Source organism: Haliaeetus albicilla, chromosome 3 (assembly GCF_947461875.1).
Source record: "Haliaeetus albicilla chromosome 3, bHalAlb1.1, whole genome shotgun sequence".
Classification (NCBI taxonomy): Eukaryota; Metazoa; Chordata; class Aves; order Accipitriformes; family Accipitridae; genus Haliaeetus; species Haliaeetus albicilla.
Window position 1 is genome coordinate 46,281,996 of NC_091485.1, and position 13,814 is coordinate 46,295,809.

At 44.6% G+C, this 13,814-nt stretch overlaps 1 protein-coding gene and 1 long non-coding RNA gene across 6 annotated transcripts in view; one reads left to right on the top strand and one right to left on the bottom strand.

The window, feature by feature from the left end:
* The window catches only part of SNX16 (sorting nexin 16), a 29,621-nt gene extending 23,492 nt beyond the window's left edge, over nt 1-6,129 (bottom strand). The window contains exons 1-3 of one of the 4 annotated variants that reach the window (XM_069779580.1): nt 5,987-6,120; nt 4,320-4,383; nt 532-994 (exon numbers count right to left, since the gene is read on the bottom strand). In XM_069779580.1, the coding sequence (XP_069635681.1) occupies nt 532-903 (372 nt within the window). In that variant the 5' untranslated portion in view covers nt 904-994; nt 4,320-4,383; nt 5,987-6,120. Of the gene's footprint in view, nt 1-531; nt 995-4,319; nt 4,384-5,144; nt 5,768-5,986 lie in introns of those variants that run through there. The other 3 variants (XM_069779581.1, XM_069779578.1, XM_069779579.1) reach the window with 3 other exon arrangements.
* A 213-nt stretch (nt 6,130-6,342) lies between these two features.
* The window catches only part of LOC138684787 (uncharacterized), a 63,660-nt gene continuing 56,188 nt past the window's right edge, over nt 6,343-13,814 (top strand). For both annotated transcript variants that reach the window (XR_011324071.1, XR_011324072.1), the window contains exon 1: nt 6,343-6,718. This is a non-coding gene — a long non-coding RNA (uncharacterized lncRNA). The remainder of the gene's footprint in view (nt 6,719-13,814) is intronic.

Below are 13,814 nucleotides of genomic sequence, written 5' to 3' on the forward strand. Positions count from 1 at the left end.
CTGTTATGAGATACTACATATGTGATGTCTCACTCTGATGTTTTCAGAACAGATTTCCCCTTATTACAAACTAAACCTAGCAATGCAGGAAGCTGAAAACTACATGTTTGCACTTCAGTGCAAAACTAATAACTGTAAAAGGCAAATACCAGGGTGTCTTATCATTCATTTCAAATAAAAGAGTACATTTTATTTGTGATGTTAAACTATCCAGAACTTCTAGAAGTTCAATTTCACAAGGAATTGTAACTTTGCAGGGAATTTCTGACTTCTCCAGCAGAAATTGATACCTGAAGTAGAATGAATTCCTTCTATTCCATTTACAAAGACTGCTTCCGAGTCTCAATTTTCCCACCTGTATAAGGGGAGTGGTATTTTCCTGTCAGATGGCAGTACTTCGAAGCTAAATTGGCATTTGTAAAGTTCCCCAACATCCCTGAACTGCAGGATTAATTACTGAAAGAGAATGCAAAGTACATTCAATTGTTATCTTGTCATTACAGGATGAACTATACTATCCCGAAAACTTACAGTGAATTTTGCCCTTTCCTCCATCACCTCATAACCCAGTATAGTAGGCGTGGATGGTCGATCTTCCCAGCTCCTGGAATCTGTATTCTGCTCTATTTCTTCTTCGGGCTGTGTACAGTATTCTATGGATGTATCCATACCTGTAAACTTAGTCCTAACAAGTGGACTACTACACACAGATGATGTAGAACCAATCTGGTCAGGCACGCTCATCTTTTTAAAACTACCAACTGTGGAGTCCTCCAGCTGTCCTTTCGAGGAACTGGAACTTGTTGAGATGCTCCCAAAAGAAGAACTTCTTTGGTTTCTGTTTGTAAAGCTGGATGAGGAGCTTCCAATAGGAATAGGAACAGGAACATATGGTGTTGCCATCCTTCATGAAAAAAACCTCAGTTTTTGGTCCAGGAGTTTAAGGTTCATCCACTGTATAAGCCATATTTTCTCTTCTTTTCAAGAACATTACCTGTAGTGAAGGACAGAAAATATTGTCATTTTAAAGTGAAAGCAACACTAAGTACTGCTTTGGAAGAATACATATCAGCACTGAGATAGTACATAGTCCTGATGGTTAAACATTTTCACAAGGAATTTGGCTTTGTATAAAATGCTGCTTTTAAACTCTATCTCTGCAGTTTGACGGACAGTTTTACAGGAGTTCTCTGTCTTTCACGGCAATTAAAATGACAAAGTTAAAGTAAGATTACAAAAGAGAAGAATCTTTTGGTCCTTTAAGTGCTATTTTGTTTTATTGAAAAAGTCAAGAATTTTTAGGCATATAAGAAGCTGGGATAGTTTTAGTGACTGTTTAGTATAAACAGTACAAAAGCTTTTCTCAGAATTGTTTCTGTAAGATATCTGGAGCAGACTACATAAGCCAAACATGCATGCTACAATATACATGACATGAAGCAAAAGACAACACAGTAAACAACTTAGGTGAAAAACATATTTGCATATATTAGATATTCACTGAAGTATAATGGATCTGTTTTAAAAGCGAAATATTTTTTCAGAACAACTCTGTTGTATATAATGCTGCAGACATTTGTAACAATGTTAACTGGGCACATTTTCTGTAGCTTGAATTGGAGCAATTAAGTTTTACAAGCATGCACATCAAAAGCAGTGTCGTAATAGCAGCCAGTTTTCCATTCCAGCAGATTAAAATGGAAAAAACAAGTTCAGGGAAAAGACACAAACAAAAGATTTGATATTTGTTCTTAAGGAAAAACATTTCAAGCCAAAATTATCTTTTGTGTGCGTGTGTGTACATTTCTAAAAAAAAGGCAAAAGAAAACTAAGACAGCAGTATCAAACTGCTAAAAAAGCACTATCTCCTCATTTTAACAAAGTACCCAAGAAAGAGCTCTTACAAGATGCAAATTAGATACCACCTCTTTGGATTAATAGGATTTGAGTCACCACCCATTTCACCCAAGAGTATACCAATCAACAGCAGACGGCTGTGAAATGGGAAACTGTCAACCTGATTCACATCATATATATAATCAATCATCTACTGGAGCAAAAACCAAATGAGTTTCCTAATTGCCCGGGTGAAGTGATGCTTTCATTCTCTTGCTCTAAATAAATCAGAGAACATGAATACGGAAATAAATATGAAATAAACCAGCATCAACAAGGAAGACTGAAAAATGCTCTCGAAAGAATTCCATCAGTGAAGGAAAAACCCAAACTTGCTCATCCTTTCAGCTACATAGGGAAATCTTCACACACTCTCTGTGTCAGAAAGCTCAGGGAACTTGACCAACAAGAACAATTTAAAACTGGCAGTGACTCCTCAGGAACAGCTCTGCTTCACTGTAGGATGAGGCTGGACACTCAGCAGCATCCAAGGGACCAGAAATGTCAGTATCATAAACCCCAGCTGACTGACTTTGCTGGTCAGCTACAGGATTTGGACTACCCAGCAGCTTCTGTTGCAGCACAGTCCTGTGCTTGGCTGTGTGACTTAACCTCATGTGTCTGACAGCTGATCTGCTTCAGCCTCCCATAGTTTGAAAGAACCAAGTCGTGCCTGTCTTGGAGATGACATTCTCCTGGAGGTAGACCAAGATCTGAATGCCTTTTTCCACCTGTATCTCAGCAAGTGAATCTGTTTTCTGCCTCAAACAATAAACTTTGTAATAAATTCTTTTAATAAAGATAAAAATATCAAGACACATAAGTATTCTCTGGTAGATATTCTCTAGGAATATTGTCATCTGTATAAAACACTGAACAAGGTAACTCCTTTTTCACTTGCCACTTCAGTGACTCTTCCATGTTACCAGAAAAAGGAATTGAGAGCATCCCTTAAAGAATGCCCCCACCCTGCTATGTTCCTGGGAGGATTAAATCCCTATGAACAGAAGAACACAACCAAGTCCAGGTTTGCAACAGATCAAAGGATCTGTAAACAAAAAAAAATTGTTATTATCTTCTGCTGCATGACTTTATTAATCTGAACCAGGAAAGGAAAATAAGCCCACATCTCAGGGAATCTGGTGAAGTTCACCCAGGAGTTCATGGAATTTTGAGAAGAAAAAAAGCCTGTGCTTTTCAGCACTTTTTGGAAAAAAACCAAAAAAACCCAACTACAAACCACGACAACGTTTTCACCAGTTACTATACTTGTGAACAGTGTCTTTTCTAGAAGAACTTCTTTCTTTAAAGTGAAATGCCAGTCAAGAACTTACTATTGTGAACTTACATACTTACCACTACTCTTAAATGCACATGCATTACTGAAAAGCGGTACCTATATTGGCAAGCAACACAGCTCAAGACAAACAGATCTGTAGAGTAAATGACTTGGTGTTAAGAATCCAACATCTACATTGTACATGCTTCAGCAGCTTTTATGTCAGACTAGCTGCAATTTGGTACCATTGGCTGAATGCTTATTAACAGCTGGACTGCATTTGGTCTGCTCCCAGGGTATCTTTTCTGGTTTAGTTTCTTTTGTACTCTGCAAGACCATCCCAAGTTGTGAGCCAATGCATATTAAATGGTGATGATCACAATATTTGCTTCTAAAGAACATTCTTGACTCAATCTGACACAGTAAACATATACATAGATAAATAAAAGGGGCTGATACTACCAGTGTCACACCCAGATTTCTGTAACTCTGAAGAATACCAGAGGAGTATTCTTTGAGTAACAGAACTGTCAGGTCAAGTGAGCAAAGGGCACACTGTGTCATTTAATTTGATTTTTTTTTTGGTCAAAAGAAAACAGAAAAAGAAACATACAAAGATATTACATTAGAACTTACCAGACTCATAAATACATATATATGCATATATATGTATGTAAATCCATCTTAAACTGTAAAAGTATCACAATTTCTAAGCATCTAAAATATTTACATGCTATGAATCACAACAGGGTTTAAAAATCTCATTAATTTGCACTTCATGAAGGCTAAACATTAGAAGAAGAATACAATGTTCAAATGAGGGTCACAACCTTAGGATTCAAGCCTTTTCTATGAATACAGAAGTTTATTGCCAACTCATGCAATAAAAGGAACAGAAAATAATTTGATAAAAAACCCCAACCTTTCCGACAAACCATATCACTCCTTGCTTACATTGGTGCAGCGAGGGAAGATTTAAGTGCACAGTCTGCTACTACCCAAGCTTCACCATGGACTGGTCTCACATGTCACTGCACTGAACCAGCAGAATTGTTGCACCACACCAACTTTCAGAACAAACAGATCACTCACGACACCTATGAGATAATCCAGCAACAGCACTCTTTCTTGTCTAGATATTTACTTTACTTTTTGTAAGATATTTGTTTCCTGTTCAGAACCTGTATTTGGTTTAGTTTGATTTCCACCTGTAAGTTAAGAATGAAATAAAAAGACGACAATATTTGCTGGAAGTACTGAACTGCTAGACCTGAAACAGGATAGGACAGAGGCCCAGGAACCCTACCGTCACATGCTACAAAACAGCACGACACCAACTTGTCCTACAGGGTGTTTACAACAGCCACCTCCTTTTTTTGCGGGTGAAGCAAACAGTCTATAATAAAACCACTTAAAAAGGGTTTGCCTCCAGCTCGCAGCTGTCGCAATTCAAACCCTTTTAAGCTAATGGTTTGTACATTCAGTGAGAAACATGTAAGCCAAGCGATCCAAGGATAATAGATTAAAAACAAAACAATCCTTACTTAACAGTTCTAATTGGATTTAGAAGACTTTAGCTATGCAATGCTATTTGTGATCTGGTTACATTTATTACATCTCTGTATGGACAACGCAGTCAGGCTGACCTCTGTTGTTTAGGACTTAAGTGCTACCATGGAACGTCAGCTGAAGAACTAGTGGAATATTTCCAGAGACACTCGCCGAGTTAGGTTTTATAAAACTTTTAAAAAATAATCATTTGGTGCCGACTTCAACTGAGTTACTTAACACCATACTCCACCCCTTTATGAACTCAAAATTGGGGCCTGCTTATCACACCTCACGCGCAGACAGGCACGCGGAGGCAGACAATTCCTGCCCCAAAGCGCCTGCTACCGAATTGGAAACAACCGAAGGCAACTCCCCCCCGCCCCCCAATTCCACAGTCGGATGCGCTTACGTTGCCTACCTCCGCCTGCCATTTAATGGTTCTGAAACAGACACAAACCGAACAAAAACTGCAGTTAGCTCTCAGTCAAGCCACCGGCGACCGGCAGAGCCCCAAGGCGGAGGGGACCCGCTGAGGGCAGGGGCGGGGGGGGGTGTGCAGAGCCGCCCGGAGCGCAGCGGTCACGCCGCTGACCGCGGCCGCCGGGCTCCGTCAGGCGCCCGGCACCGCCGCGGAGGGGAGGCGGCTGCCGCCCGCGGGCCGTCACGCTCCCTGGATGCCGCTCGCGCCGTTTTACGTAGCTTCAGGAGCGGCCACCGAGCCAGCGGTACCGGAGGGGCCCGGCTGCGCGGCCTGGCGAGCCTCGCCGAGTCGCCGAGGCTTCGGAAACCGGCGGGTTTCACAGCAGCGCCGGCTGGGGAACCAGCCCCGAGGTGAGGCGCCGCTTCTCAGCCCCGCCCTGGGGAAGGGGGGCGGGGGGTCCGTCCCCGCCGTCCCGCCCGAGCGGCACCGGCCGCCTCCGCAGACCCAGCCGCCCGCGGCGCCCCCCACCGGCGGGGGCCGGCTCAACCGCCCGCGGCCGCGGCCGCCTCCGCACAGGTGCGCGGGAGCTGCGCCACTGGCCGGCGCGGCGAGGAGGCGGCGGGGGCCGGCCGTGCCCGGCACGGCACGGGACGGGACGGGACGGGACGGGACGGGCGGCAGCGACGAGGCTCCGTTCCCCCAGCCGCCCCAACCCGAGCGCCCCACCGCCTGCCTCCTTCATTCCCGGCAGGAGGCGGCGGCGGCGGCGCCTCCTGCCCCGCTCATCCCCTCCCACCCGCCGGGCGGACGGGGAGGGGAGGGCGAGCGCCCCCGCTCACCTGCTCGCCGCCGCGCTCGCTTCCCTCTGCCGCGCGGCCGCTGGGGCCGCCCCTCCCCCTCGGCCCGCCCCGCCCCGCCCCTCCGCGCGCCGAAAGGGAGCTGCGCGGCACCCCGGGCCGGGGCAGCGCGCTGCTACCTGCGGCGTGTGGCGGGCGGGGAGGAAGCGGGCAGGGGGCGGGGCCGGTGTGGGGACCACAAGTACCGGCCTGCCCCGCCCGCCGGGAAAGCCTTCGCTTCCCGGCAGGCAGCGCGAAGCCGCGCCGCGGCGGGAGCCGGCCGCGTTGCATTTCGGGCGCTGTAGTTCCCTGGCGCCGCGGTGCCCGCTGGGACCCGTAGTTCCCCGGGGCGGGGGAGCGCCCTGAGGGCGGTCGGGTCTCCGTGGCGGCCCTCACCGCTGCCGCGCGCGCAGGCCGCCCGCCTGGCCGGCCCCCAGGGCCTCGGGGCAGCCGCGCAAGGGGGAGCGGGGAGGCGGCTCCGGGCCCCCTGACAGGGTCAGCCTGCCCCTCGGCCGGGCGGGCGGCCCTCGGCGCCCCCGCCGCGAAGCGGGGGAAGGAGCGGGGCGGGAAGGGGCCGGCGGGCGCGCGGGGAAGGGCGGCGGGTCTTCGCCCTCCCGGCTCCCGGTCCGGAAACCCCAGGAACTTTGTCAAGTGCGGGATGCGGGCGTGATTTCGCGTAACACCACCGTGAAGTCCTGCTGTACCGCGAGGTGTTTTCACACGGCCGCGTGACAGGTGTGGTAGTGGAGAAAAGTGATTAGTGAATCTGCCGGCGGAGGGGGGAAGGAAGGAGATCACTGCTCTTAAGTAGTGGGAATAAAGCGGTATCTCAGTATCTCATAGTGACCTAGGTATGTAAACAGGAATGTGATAGTCTGGAGAAAATGAGCATGGCGCAATTTGTGTCAAAAGGTACATTTTCTTTAATATGTTTTATATTCTTTATACATCACATAAAAACGTGATACCTAGAATTTCTGAGAAAGTCTGTTGAGTTTTCATCCAGAGGTTACCACACACCTGTTTTTCTGGGAATGGTTTTTCCCCCGCTTTGGACCTTTTATCTGGAAGGTACTTGAGCACTTTGGGATTTTAGGGTGACAGCAGCTCTGACTGCTGCCCAACACCTGTCTCACGTTCATGGGTCTGGAAGCCGTTAGATGCTTCCAGAAAATATTGCACCTTTTGTTCAAATGCTGCGCAACTGATCTGTGTGTTTATAATAAACTTGATACTTTCTGCAGTGCATGGGCACACAAATAGTGTAGCAAACCTGTGCTGGTAAGGTGATCTGATCTGTGATTGCAAACAGAAGACTAGGCCTGTTGCATTACCCGTGTCAATATATACTGCTCAGGGGGCTACTGTTACCACTGGAGTGTAATTCTTCTGCTGGAATTATATTCTTGGCGTCTTAGGGAATTTTGTTGGTTTTTTCCTGTGTCATAATGTTTAAGCAGTACATTGGACTGTTTGGAATTGATTTTGAACTTAGTGGGTTTTATGGATGTTGGTCTTTCAAGCAATTTCCGCAGATTTGGCAGGGTAGCTAGCATTCATCATGAGTAGAATTAATAGATTTGAAAAGCATTTCTGAATGACTAGTTCAGAAGCCATGCCATGGGAACTTTTTTGAATCTAATTCTCTCTTCCCAATTCCGTTTTAAATATGTAGTACTCGGAAGAGATAAGGCACTGGATTTTTGAAATGTGTTATACTAATCCATATATTAAATCTGGGGAAATTTAATCAACTGCACTTTGAAAATTGCATTGCCGAACCTGATATGCCGAGCATATTACTATTATGAACTTTAAACTTTGTCTCACTCAAGGTGAAAATGCCCTCTAACATAGAGTGGCAGAGGAGAAAAAACTGTTAGAAACAAGAGAATTCTAATTTCCTGTTGTTCAGAACACTTTTTTCTATAGTAGTTGATCATATCTGAGCATTAAAATAATTTAGTTGTATATTCTAATGTTTTTTAATGTAAAAAGTTATTTTTAAAGTTTGCTACCTATGCCGAGCTACTTTTTAAAAACAAATGAGATTTTTTCACCTCTATAAACATTTGATAGTTATAAATGCATGTTTTTCAGTTTTCTAGTCAGCTATCCCAACAGCTTGTGACATGACATTTATTGTGTAGGTAAACGTAAAATTTTTAGCAGCCCCCCCCCCCCCCCCCAATAGTGAGATCAGTTTTCACTATGACACTGTCGATCAAGCAAGAGTCCTATCCCGTATCCTTTAAAGAGAACAGGACATTTTTCATCATGGTGAGCAGGTATAGGATCAAGGTGTGAGGCTGCATTTCTTTGGTTATTTGGAAATTCCAAGGAAGTCAGTGGGATTTTTGGCTGCTGAGGAATGTGGGCTCAGTGCCTTCATGTCACAAGGCATTATTCACCCACAAAGTCATCAGGAATGACTGTTGCTTCACTGGGGTGAGAGAAACTATGCGGGATTAAGGTGAATTAAAATTGGGTCTGTGCCTTTCCTGGTCTTCTCTTTACAGTAGTTCTTCCATGTGTACTCTGGCTGTAGCAATCCGTGAAGCTTTGAGACTGCCTTGCTTCAGCTACTTGTGTCAGCAAAAAAATCTGTGGCTTTCATTGCAGGCTAGATGAGCCACCCTGTGGCAGTGCCGTGCATTTCACCTTTATTGAATCGAAAGGTCCACAAAACTAGTTTTACAAAAATGCCTAAGAGACTGGAAAGTATTTGCTGGACTGCCCTGAAAAGTATTTATTGTTTTTTTTTCTGCACAGACTCGTACCAGAGGCCACCCGTATTCTGCCTTCATCCACTAGTTATTTGGTTTTCCAGAGGATTGAGAGATATATATATATATAAAATAGGCCTGATCAAAATCTGTCAGGCCATCATAATCCTTTGTGCCAAAGACCTGATTTTTGCTAGTGCTAGCTCATTAGCTAGCTTAATTTAACCTCGTTTAGGGGATAGGGCTTGCAGAATCAGAAAAGCCTATTAACATAAAAGAACTTTATGCAACCTCTGTGAACTTCCCAGCACTTTCTCTGCTGGGAATAAAAATGCAGGAACTGCCAATCATGTAGCACTAGTGGTCCAGCAATTCAACTTTCTGTTGTCAAAAATATACAAATAATCCTATAGATGACAACTCTGGGATAATCTGCTATTGAATTAAATGTAGCTTCTGCTGTGCTAGTTGAGGCATAATGTGATACGTTTTGAAAGTCCCACCTGCCCTCATGATCATGTGAAACACTGAGGGCAGATCTGCAATCAGGTTATGGGATTTAGGCACTCAAATCTCATTACATTTCAATTGGATGTAGGCATTCAAATTCCATTGTATTTTAGAAAAATTCAGGCATTCAATCCCATTATATGTCAGTGGGATTTGGGCCTTTCTGTCTCAGGATACTGTGAAACCTATGACCTGGAGGATATTTGTTTTATGACAAAACAGCCAATTTTCTTTCTCAGCTGTAGAGCCTTCAGCATTAGAAGTGATGGAGTTTCTCCTAAAGGCAATTCTTTCTGTAACTCCTTCCAGGTACAAAAACTACACAACTTTAAAGAAGTACAGCTGGATATTTTGAAAGTAGATATAAGCATTGAAACTGGGAATTTCATAAAATGTGGGCATCCTGTTCCTGAGTTGTGATGCTGTAATACTTTTAAGCAGTTGCTATGTCATTCTAATGTGTCTCCGTTTCATAGATACTGTATCAGCCTGTGTGTGTATGTTGTATTTTAATACTTCCTATGTCTGTGTGGTGCTACTTCAGCACGTGTTCAGAGGGACCTTGGCTTTTAAAGGGCTGAAAAAATTGACCTTTTATACATACCCTTTGAGAGCTCCTGTCCTTGGGAGGTTGTACTACACAGTTTCTGATATCCAGTGGTCAAAAAAGACTGAGGCAAAGGTAAGGGATGGGATTTAAACTCCGTTGCTGGCTGGCTTTTTGCAGGTTTGGTCTGACTTTCTGTGATTCGCTGCTCTGTGGCTGACTGTGTTCAAGCTTACTTTGAAATCATCATGAGGCATCTCGCTTCTGCAGCATAGGTTCCTGGAAGCCTGCACTCCTTGTTCAGAGTTCGAAGTATCATGCCGAGGACTAGGCTCTCCCAAAGTCCAGTCCTCTGTTAGCTCTAGATCTTTATGGTTTCTAGGACTTTGTTCTAGCTCGGGTTTTGAATTTCAGATTTGACCCTTATCCAAAACACGCGGGTGTGGGATACTGATCGCCCCTTTGTCTCCTAACTGATTACTCACAGCCTGGTAACATCTATCTATTATCTTCTGATGCTTGCTGTAAACTTTACTCATAATATAGTTTTACACCTAAATTGGTTTCAGGGTGGTATCCTGACAGTAGACTTCTTATGGAATAAAAATAGACTTAATAGACTTTTTGTGGAATACCAGATTCACAGGTATGGTTTAGCTGCTGTGTATTATTCTGGCAATTCACTGAGCTACAAATGGGACTTAACAGCTATTCAGTTATGCCTGTTGTGCTTCTCTCTTAGATGGGACTCCTCAAGCAAGAAAGCAGAAGCAGCAGCCTTTATGGAGTTAAGAAATCTGTGCCTGCCAGAGGCTAGGTCTACTTTGAGTTATAGGGAATTTTTCTCTCTCAGGGATTGCTTCTGGGTAGAGAAGCTCACAGGTGTTACGGCCAGAATGTTCAGAGGAATGAACTAGAAGTGTGGATTTTAAAATAATATATGAGTTACAACATTTGCTTCTGTCCTGTGGCAGGTATTGAGATCCCTAGCAAATTGTATCCTTCCTTCTTCCTTCCTTTTTATCCTCACTGTGAGCATTTTCAGCCCCTGTCCTAGCTGGATATATCTTGCTTTGGCTTTAAAATACATAAGTAATTGTGATTACCCACTGCTAATAATGATGTATCATTAATAAATAAGAATATATGGAAGTATTCTGGTAATTGATTGTATGATGCTTAGGCGAAATTGTCCTAGAAATTGACAACGGAAGACTTGTTGACATCTGGCTACCCTTCTGGAAAAAGAACAAAATATGTAATTTTGCAATAGGTAGACTTTGTGATATTCCACTGGGGTTCTACTTTCCCTGTCTTCTTTGCCGTGCTCTTTCTTGGTAAAATCAACTTTCAGGGACTCTCAGTCCCCTGTGATCAGTGGGAAAGTTTGGAGCAAGGCAGATTTACCTTAGTGGAAGAAGATTATGTTGGGGAACATTTAAACAAACTGGACGTATGGAAGTCCAGCGACCTGGTAGGATGTGCCCGTGACTGTTGAGGGAGTGGGCTAATGTCACTGCAAGGCCATTCTCAATCATCTTTGAAAGGTCGTGGGGTCTGGGGGAGGTTCCTGAGGACTGGCAGAAAGAAAATGTCACGTCCTATTTCAAGAAGGATGAGAAAGTGGATCTGGGGAGCTACAGGCCAGCAGTTGACCCCTGAGAGGGTGGTAGAGCAAATAATTTGGGAAACCATTTCTGAAAATGAAGGACAAGAAGGCGATCAAGAGTAGTCAGCATCGTTTTAGGAAGGGGAAGTCATGTCTGACCAACCTGATAGTTTCCTGTGATGAGGTGACTAGCTTGGTGGGTGAGGGAAGAGCAGTGGAAATTGTTTATCTTGACTTAATCAAGGGTTTTGGCATGGTCTCATGTAACATCCTCATAGATAAACTGATGAAGTATGGGCTAGATGAGTGGACGATAAGGTGAACTGAAAATGGCTGAACAGCTGGGCCCAGAAAGTTATGATCAGTGGCACAAAGTCAAGTTGGAGGCCAGTCACTAGTGGCGTATCCCAGGGTTGATACTGGGTACAACCCTGTTCAGCATCTTTATTAATAATCTTGATGGTGGCACAGAGTACACCCTCATCAGATTTGTGGACAACAAAAAACTGTGAGGAGTAGTTGAATTACCAGGTAACTTTGCTGCCATTCAGAGGGACCTCAACAGGCTGGAGAAATGGGCTGTTAGGAGTCTCATGAAGTTTAACAAAGGGAAATGCAAAGTCCTGCCCCTGGGGAGGCAAAACCCCATGGAATAACCAGTTGTCGTGGTTTAACCCCAGCCAGCAGCTAAGCACCACGCAGCCGCTCACTCGCTCCCCTCCCCCACTCCCTGCAGTGGGATGGGGGAGAAAACTGGGAAAAGAAATAAAACTTGTGGGTTGAGATAAGAACGGTTTAACAGAATATAAAAAGAAGAAACTAATAATAATAATGATAACACTAATAAAATGACAACAGCAATAATAAAAGGATTGGAATGTACAAATGATGCGCAGTGCAATTGCTCACCACCCGCCGATCGACGCCCAGTTACCCCCTGAGCAGTGATCCCCCACCCCCACTCCCCCCAGTTCCTATACTAGATGTATGTCCCATGGTATGGAATACCGTGTTGGCCAGTTTGGGTCAGCTGCCCTGGCTCTGTCCTGTGCCAACTTCTTGTGCCCCTCCAGCCTTCTTACTGGCTGGGCATGAGAAGCTGAAAAATCCTTGACTTTAGACTAAACACTACTTAGCAACAACTGAAAACATCGGTGTTATCAACATTCTTTTCATACTGAACTCAAAACACAGCGCTGTACCAGCTACTAGGAAGACAATGAACTCTATCCCAGCTGAAACCAGAACACCAGTGCAGGCTGGGAACGAACCAGCTGGAAAGCAGCTTTACAGAAGAGGCCCTGGGGGTCCTGGTGGACACCAAGCTGAACATGAACCAGCCGTGTGCCCTTGCGGTAAAGAAGGCTAACGGTATCCTGGGCTGCATTAGGAGGAGTATTGCCAGCAGGTGGAGGAAGGTGATCCTTCCCCTCTGCCTAGCACTGGTGAATAACATCTCGAGAGCTGTGTCTAGTTCTGCGCTCCCCAGTACGAGAGCAATACAGACATACTGGAGCAAGTACAGCAAAGGGCCATGATGATGATTGTGGGCTTGGAGCATCTGACAGTGAGGAGAAGCTGAGAGAGCTGGGATTGTTCAGCCTGGAGGAGAGAAAGTTCAGGGGTGTCTTATCCATGTGCAGAAATACCTGATGGGAGGGTGCAAAGAAGTCAGAGCCAGGCTTTTCTCAGTGGTGCCCAGTGACAGGACAAGAGTCAGAGGGTGCAAATGGAAATATAGAAAATACCACCTGAACGTAAGAGAGCACTTTTTACTGTGAGGATGATCAAACACTGGAACAGGTTGCTCAGAGAGGTAGTTGCTTGATGATATTTAAAACTTGACTGGACACAGCCCTGAGCAACGTGCTCTAGCTGACCCTGCTTTAAGCAGGGGCTCGGCTAGGTGATCTTGAGAAGTCCCTTGCAACCTCAACCCTTCTGCAATTCTGTGAGCTTAGAGGCCTGCCGTCCTGCTGTTGCTGCAGAACAAAAAGATACCAGACAATGTTTCTATTCCTGTTTTCCTAAAAGCATCTACTCTTCAAAGAGTATGAGAGCAAAATTTGTTCTCCTCATCTGCTGTTGTGTGATGAAATAAAATTCAACTTGTTGCAAGTTGACAGGTAATCTTTGAATGTACTTTCGGATACTTTTTTCTGAATAAGGTTTTTTCCTTCTTTTTTTCTTTCCTGTAATCAATCTGAAAAGAGAAGAACATACCCAGGGGAGTAGAGAATAAAGAATTATTGTTAATTGAATAGTAGACTACATGGTTTCTTTTCAATCTAAATAAAATTATTATGGCAGAGATTTCAGGCATTTTGATTGAGGAGTTATATTCATGTGCAATAATGACTTCATTACATGTATTTGAAGCTTCAAGTTTAAAAATGGCTAGTTTGCTCTTAGATAGAGGAAGTGGTTTTAAATGTTCTT